Below are 7,463 nucleotides of genomic sequence, written 5' to 3' on the forward strand. Positions count from 1 at the left end.
GGGACTTTGCATAGACTCTTAAAGACACTTGTGCTGTGCGCGGTCTATTGGCATAGAGTGGACCATAACAAAATTAATGTCTTGCTCTTGGCTTTTACGCATACGGATAGATATTTATAGATAGTTGATATCTTGTTACCAAATTTATGGCATGTAGGTTCTGTATTTTCTTCGTATTGCTAACACATGAGTACTGAAATTATTTCTCTTCACATTATTTATGCGTTTACAAATCCATGTGGAGTAAAAAAGTTGGTTTCGTATAAGAATATGTAACCCAATACTCGAAAATTCGAGATAAGATGGTTTGGGGGAAGAGGCTAGCTGATCTCACAACTAGTTATTCTCTCTCCTAATCTTGATTTCCTTGATTCATGAATTATTTGAAAGCTGTGTAAACACAAGGGGAATGAACGAAAGTTAGCTATTTCAAAAGTTGCAAAACTAGCATAGCTAAGTTGGACTTTAGATGAGCAAGTGGCATCCCTTCTCGTTAGGGAAGTCCAGAAACTGAATACATGGTCCCATATGGTATCAGACTTTATAATCCTAGTGGTACAGTGCTTACCCTTATACTTACTATTAGACTTTAATATTAAAACACATTAATATTTTAGGGTGGCATTAATAAACAGGTAGTATTATCTATACACATTTTTTACTTTTTGACACACCTCTTAATTTTCGACAGTCGAATAGAATGAGTTAAAAAAGATCAAATGACAAAACTTAACAGAAAATCTGTGTGATGTAAGCATATGTGTGTGAATACCACCACCTTTAATAACCATGTACTTGTAATAGTATGAAACTGATGATGGTATGTCACGTACTAGCTTTGTGCATGATGGATTGAGAAGGAATATATTACAGACTTGTTGACCCTAAAAATTACCAAGTCTACGTGGCGCGTAGGCCGAGTAACTAATGAGCTAACTACGTCCTTAGATTATGTGCAGGGCTTGCCAACTCGTCGGCCGAGCTAGGCCGGGGAGTAAAATATATTGATGTGGTGTTGGGCACACTATTGACTTCTTGATCTTGCGACTGTGGCCGATGAAGGAATACGTCTCGGCCTTCGGGTCCTAAAGCCTGAAGACAATGTTGTTAGTTCTACAAAGTTCAATATCAAATTCGACTTTCAATGTGCCGAATGTAGTAACATGTAACACCTCACTTCGCTGAGAAGGCTGATGAGATGACCTCTACCAACAAGGACTCGAAAATCCTTGTCGACCGAGACTTGGATAAATAACCAATCGATCTCGAAGCAGTGCTGTTTATCCAAACTGAAGGTGCTCCTTGATCGGTTGATTCTACGGCTTCAGTACTATTTATCCAAACAGAAGATGTCGCTAGTTGCCTTCACAGTACTGTTTGTCTTGGCAAAAGAAAGGGGAGAAGGATAAAATCTCAGGTTGTTGAGAAGCTTTGCGCAGGGTAATTTGTGTGTTGAATTGGGGGGGCTCAGCATGTTGCACATCGCTTTATATTTATAACATGTATTAACCTCGGCACGGCCAAATAATTTTATAGAGTTCATCTACAACTCAAACTAGCGAAGCTGATCCGTGCCATAGGCTAAGGTCTATCCCCCTATCCGAAACTTATCACGTCACCATAAATAAACAAGTTTATCTCCATGACATCACTTCAACGATCGAATCCATCATATATATTTCCCCTGATAAAGACCATGTGCATGCATGATGATTCCTTCACCAAACTAAACTCTGAAAAATAATTCTAATTGATGAAATATAATCACCATATCTCAAGATAAAGCCACGTGCTACAATGATGTCTACGACACTGTATTTATAGAAGCAAATGTTGTGTGGCGTCGCTTCACACTAGTGTATAATTTTTTCAATTCAAACTCGTCAGCTAGAACTTCAGTCAAAGATGCCATCATCTTCTGACTCTGCTTCACCCTTATTCAAAAAGCCCATGTTTTCCTTCCAAAAAACCGTGATCGTGTCTCCTAGTCCATCTAGAACTCTATTTCCACCACATGGATCCAGGTGTTGCCATGCATGCATAATAAGATGAAATATAATCACAATATTATTTCTCAATAATAATTAAAAATCATTTCAACCACTTTATCATTCAATGGTCTAAAATTCTGCTCGTTCAACGATCTCGATTACTCGGGCAGATAATGTAAAATCGGGTCCGAACAAGACTATATTTTATAAACCACATATAAATCATCTCTCTAATAAAGGTAAAACCTACTTGTTTTATGGACTTTACCTTTATTAGCGAGAGATTTTAGATGTGAAAATATGATCTCCTTAGCATTATCGAATTGATAAACCTTCATTTTCAATATTCTTGAAACTTTTTAATTAACATAATAGATTGTTCTTGAATGTATTATATTGGTCAAATTGATGGTGATTAAGAAACCAACCAAACGTGAAAAATAAAAAGATGTACAATTTTCATTTAGAGCTTAGATTTCTAGTCTCAATTGGAGAGAAATTTTGTAACAACTCATCTCGGGATTTACGGAATAAAAATGGTGTTTTTGTATTTTTACTAAGTTTGGACATCCCGGCCCGAGGTCCACCACATCCCGGGCCAACTCCACCATCGTAGCACAATATTGTCTGCTTTGGGCCCTTACCACGCCCTTAAGATTTTGTTTCTAGGAACTCACACGAGAACTTCCCAGTGGGTCACCAATTATGGGATTGCTCTCGCGCTCTACTCACTTAACTTCGGAGTTCCGATGGAACCCGAAGCCAATGAGCTCCCAAAAGGTCTCGTGCTAGGTAGAGATGAGAATATATACATATAAGGATCACTCCCTTGGGTGATGTGGGATCCTACAATCCACCCCCTTAGGGGCCCGACGTCCTCGTCGGCACACCACAGCCAGGGTTAGGCTCTGATACCAAATTGTCACATTCCGGCTCGGGGTCCACCACATCTCGGGCCCGCTCCACCATTGTAGCACAATATTGTCCACTTTGAGCCCCGAACATGCCCTCACGGTTTTGTTTTTGGAAACTCACACGAGAACTTCCCAGTGGGTCACCCATCATGGGATTGCTCTCGCCTGCTACTCGCTTAACTTCGGAGTTCCAATGGAACCCGAAGCCAATGAGCTCCCAAAAAGCCTCGTACTAGGTAGAGATGAGAATATACATATAAGGATCACTCTCCTGGGTGATGTGGGATCTTACAAATTCACATTAAACAAATTTATTGATATTTTTTCATTTTGGTTCAATACTGCATCGTTGAGTGGAAAAATATTTATATACAACAATAAATTATTAAATCAAAACATCATAAGTAATCAACCTTGTCGGTTTTGAATAAAAAAAAATCAAACTTTTAAGATCAATGGTCAAATTTGAAGAAAAGCTGAGTAAAAAAAAAAAAAAAAGCATTACAACGATGGGAGGAGTTGTTAGATTATTCGGTACACCAAATGTAATAATATAATTAGTTAAAATTTTAATTAAAAAATTTCAATCAATTGGATTACGACATTTTGAGTATCGTTGATGGCTCGTCAAATGAAAGTGAACTTGGTTTCGATATTGTTCTGATAACATTATCTGACCAGAGCATAATCTCGACACTAGAATTTTTTTTCAATGGGAGGACGGGCGATACATGCTCCAAATCGGTAGGACCCACAATTAAATCCAACGGTGGGAAAAACCACACCTGATGCCACGTTAACGTCGTTGGTTCTTCACCAACCAGTAGAGCAGCGCGCGCGAGCGAGATAGACTGATAGGGTGACTAGAGTAAGTCACCAACCCCGTGTTTCATCTCCGGTTCGCCTCCCCCCACCCTCGTTCCGACCACATCGCCGCGCGCTCTTCCATGGCTTCCTCCGTAGCTCGGAGCTCAGCTCGTATAGCCGTTGTCGGTGACGTCGTAAGTCCCTCTCTGTGAATTTCCGAAACCGTGACCGGTTGATTAAATTAAATTTCGTACCTTTCTCCTCTAAATTTCAAATTTTTTGTCTTGGGTTTGTGAAGCATGATCAATGGAATCTAGAAGAAGATAGGAAAGCACTTCAACTGCTGCAGGTATTTACATTTTCCCCCTCTTCACTATTTTCTTTTAACTTAAAAAAACAAGTTAAAATCTTTGATTATTTGGGATTATGTGGTAAAATTTGAGTTAATTAGCAAAAACCCTTTTGTCCAAATGCTTTTTCTTTTTAAATCTTCCAACTTTTGTGTATGTCCTGCAAAGAAATCTAATAAAAGTTTGTAACTTCATATTGCAATGCAGCCGGATTTGGTTCTTTTTACAGGCAGGTTCCATTCTCCCTGACTATTTCATGTACCGTATGTTTTTCGGTGCTTCCCGACTGCTGGTCAAAGTAACTAGTAACTTTGGATGTTTGATAAATTCATGGCATGTCCCTAATTGCTGTAAATTTTAAGATAAGTTCGTTCTCAGAATATAGCTCAAAAATTTTTAGAGACTTAGAGCTATGTGTGATCTGAATTTAAGTTGTGGCTCCGCACTAACGAGGCCGTTGAGTTTTATTTGTTTTGTGAAATCGATAGTTTACCTTCCTTTTGTGTATTTTTGGCCTTTCCTTCCTCCTCCATTTTGTTCAGGTGATTTTGGTGAAGAGAATGTTGAACTCGTTAAGAGCGTTGCAGATCTCGATCTTGCTAAAGCAATTATTTTAGGAAACCATGACGCCTGGCATACAACACAGTTTTCTCGAAAGTAAGTTGTTTTTCTCGATATTGCTAAAGAAATTATTTTAGGAAACCATGATGCATTGATGCCTGGCATACAACACATTTTTCTGGGAAGTAAGTTGTTTCGTTTCTATTTGTATTTTTCTTAAGTACTTCCAGATGTTTAAAGTGAAGGCTTCGTTAGAAACGCTGCATAGTATCCAGTTCAATATGTAACTATCAATGCGGTTAGTCCATGGTAATCTGGTTAATTTAATCATTTCTAATATCAGGAAAAAAGACAGCGTTCAACTTCAGCTAGAATGGTGAGTTTGTCTTATCTTGTTGATTGTCAAAGATGCTGAAATTGCCATATCTATTGCATTTTGATGTACCAATTATTACTTAACGTTCCATTGAAATATGATATATTTGCTGTTCTAGTGTCATTCTTACATAAATACTTGTAATATTCAGTCTCGGTGAGGAGCATGTGGGTTATCGGCGTTTGGACTATCCTGCTGTGAAGCTGAGCGTTGTTGGTGGGCGACCTTTTTCTTGTGGGGGAAATGAGTTTTTTCGACAAAAGCTTCTGTCTGCAAGGTGCGTAATGTTTCTAGCAGCTCTTGATGAAACACGAAACTAAAATTTTATCAATTTGTTTGCTTTCTTATTCAAAAATACAAAAATAGTTGGCCCCGATACAAAGTAGCATCCAAGAATGTGTACCCGCTTTTTATAAAACTATGCATGAATCACATTTATCACGCAAATTCTTTTGAGAAAGTGTTTTCCACAATGGTAGCTTAAATACTGACTGAATGTGCTGAAACAACTGCCTCTTAGGTATGGGGTCCAAGACATGGAAGGAAGTGCGAAGAGAATATGCGAAGCAACTTTGGGTGCTCCTGAGGACCATTTGATCGTATTTCTTGCACATAATGGACCCACAGGTTTATCAGTCTGCTGAAACAAATAATAATCAGGCATTTTGAGCCAAACTAGCTGCTTCATTTGAACGCAGATTTCTGATTCGCTCCTTGTGTAGGTCTTGGGTCTAACGTGGATGACATATGTGGAAAAGATTGGGTGTTTGGAGCTGGGGATCATGGTGACCCAGGTAATAACCATTCGAACCTCTTCACTGAAGCACTGAAATGGCTTTTTGTTATCCTTTTAAACTTAGTGTTACCCGTTGAATCAATGTCACTCTCCTACTCAGCCTTTTGGGTTGCTGCGTGTTGCTTGTGTCCTGATGAATCTAAGAGGCTGGTCATGGAAAAGAAGCAAGTTGATCTAACTTAAGATGTACCAACATAAACACTTCGTTTTTTCGGTACAGATCTTGCACAAGCCCTGTCCCTCTTAAAAGAGACTGCAACAATCTGTGCTCCACTGGTGGTGTTTGGTCACATGCATAAAGAGCTAGCGCATGGAAATGGTCTTCGGAAAATGATTGTGGTTGGAGACGACAACACTATATACCTCAATGGTGCTATTGTTCCTAGAGTTAAGAGACTGAACGTTGAGCAAGGAACACCGGAGTCCTGTGGTACCGTGCGCGCCTTCACTTTAGTGGAGATCTTGGACGGAACAGTTGATAAAATCGTTGAAAGTTGGGTTTCAGTTGCCGGCGATAGGATCACATTGGAAGAGGAGCACATTTTGTTCAAAAATGGCGGTTAGAATTCTCCGAAATTGGATGTTAGTTGAGCCATATTGTATGTATCCACGATTGTGTTATGAGATATCGACTCCTATGCAAAGGGAACATAGTTGTTTAACCTGTTGAATGTATATGCTATTAGGGTTTCCAAAACAAATCATGTTTGTACGAGGAAGATGAAACTCTTTTCTTTCATTTCCATGAACTCTTATTTAACCAAATAATCTATTTGCTTGAGTGATGATCTTTTCGACGATATTTAAACTCCATGTACAAGAAGGTTTTGAGTACTCTGTTCCAGCCAACAGGCTTAATTTACGTTTGCATTTCACTAGTTTTCTCACTTTTGCAATTATGTCAACCTTGTTTTTCGAGAAATGCTAAGAAGACTCTCTCAAAATAGAACTCTTCTTAAACTCTGTCTTATATTTTAAACACAATATTATAATATTGACACAAAAATTATACATAAACATGAGTAGCAGAGACGCATATACTCACAAAATTACAAAAATTTGAGGTGTCGGAGAGAACGGATAGACTCACTTTTGTGCGAGTTAACTCAGCATCTCTCTTCTTTTTCTTTCCTTTTGTTTCCCCCACAGATTCCAAGGAAGTCTATGGCCTTTTTGACTCAATTCTTTTACTTGGTTAGTGCACAGAATTATCTAAAGGAGAAGGATTGTCCGCCTTTCCCTTCCTATATCCTCTTCATACCCTCCTATTTTATACGTTAACGGTTAAACCATGTTAAAATTTATTTTTTGTCTTATTATTTTTATAAAAAAATAAATTTAAAATATTAACATGATTTAACCATGATCACACAAAATAAAAGGACAATGTATGGAAAGGGGAGGGTAGATAATCCATCTCCTTATCCAAATACCTACCCTCTCCTTAATGACTTATGAAATGTCGATCTAGTCACCTATTGGTCCAAATCACAAAAAAAAAAAGTTAATGTGCCAGAAACATGATCTGTGCAGTAATATATAATCATAGAGGTTTAATTGAGATTATGATCATGGTAGATGTTTTAATGTGTCTGAAATATATGGCGGTACGTCTTATGTTATTATATAATTAGAAAGAGATTTTTTTTTAAATGTTCCTCTACTTGT

General features: G+C 38.1%; 1 protein-coding gene across 4 annotated transcripts; it reads left to right on the forward strand.

Annotated features, from left to right (window-relative positions):
• Positions 1–3,731: 3,731 nt before the first annotated feature.
• On the forward strand, positions 3,732–6,534 carry LOC137748621 (Calcineurin-like metallo-phosphoesterase superfamily protein). 4 transcript variants are annotated; one of them, XM_068488788.2, is made up of 9 exons: positions 3,734–3,906; positions 4,011–4,061; positions 4,270–4,291; positions 4,605–4,719; positions 4,967–4,999; positions 5,151–5,276; positions 5,520–5,626; positions 5,722–5,793; positions 6,016–6,534. In XM_068488788.2, the coding sequence occupies exons 1-9, from the start codon at positions 3,853–3,855 to the stop codon at positions 6,357–6,359; spliced, it is 924 nt and encodes a 307-aa protein (XP_068344889.2). In that variant the 5' UTR covers positions 3,734–3,852; the 3' UTR covers positions 6,360–6,534. The 4 variants fall into 4 exon arrangements, with proteins under 4 accessions (XP_068344891.2, XP_068344889.2, XP_088546239.1 ...); XM_068488790.2 differs by lacking the exon at positions 4,967–4,999 and having other exon boundaries at positions 3,732–3,906; XM_088690112.1 differs by lacking the exons at positions 3,734–3,906; positions 4,011–4,061; positions 4,270–4,291 and having other exon boundaries at positions 4,335–4,719.
• Positions 6,535–7,463: the final 929 nt, after the last annotated feature.

This window comes from Pyrus communis, chromosome 2 (genome assembly GCF_041283825.1).
Source record: "Pyrus communis isolate YQ-2024b chromosome 2, ASM4128382v1, whole genome shotgun sequence".
NCBI lineage: Eukaryota > Viridiplantae > Streptophyta > Magnoliopsida > Rosales > Rosaceae > Pyrus > Pyrus communis.

Excerpts from the sequence above, each read along its gene's own strand:
- LOC137748621 (XM_088690112.1), top strand. The coding sequence starts at position 4,475 with ATGTGTGATCTGAATTTAAGTTGTGGCTCCGCACTAACGAGGCCGTTG. Across the intron at positions 5,277-5,519 it reads CAAAAGCTTCTGTCTGCAAG|GTATGGGGTCCAAGACATGG; the intron begins GTGCGTAATGTT and ends ACTGCCTCTTAG. Across the intron at positions 5,794-6,015 it reads TGGGGATCATGGTGACCCAG|ATCTTGCACAAGCCCTGTCC; the intron begins GTAATAACCATT and ends TTTTCGGTACAG.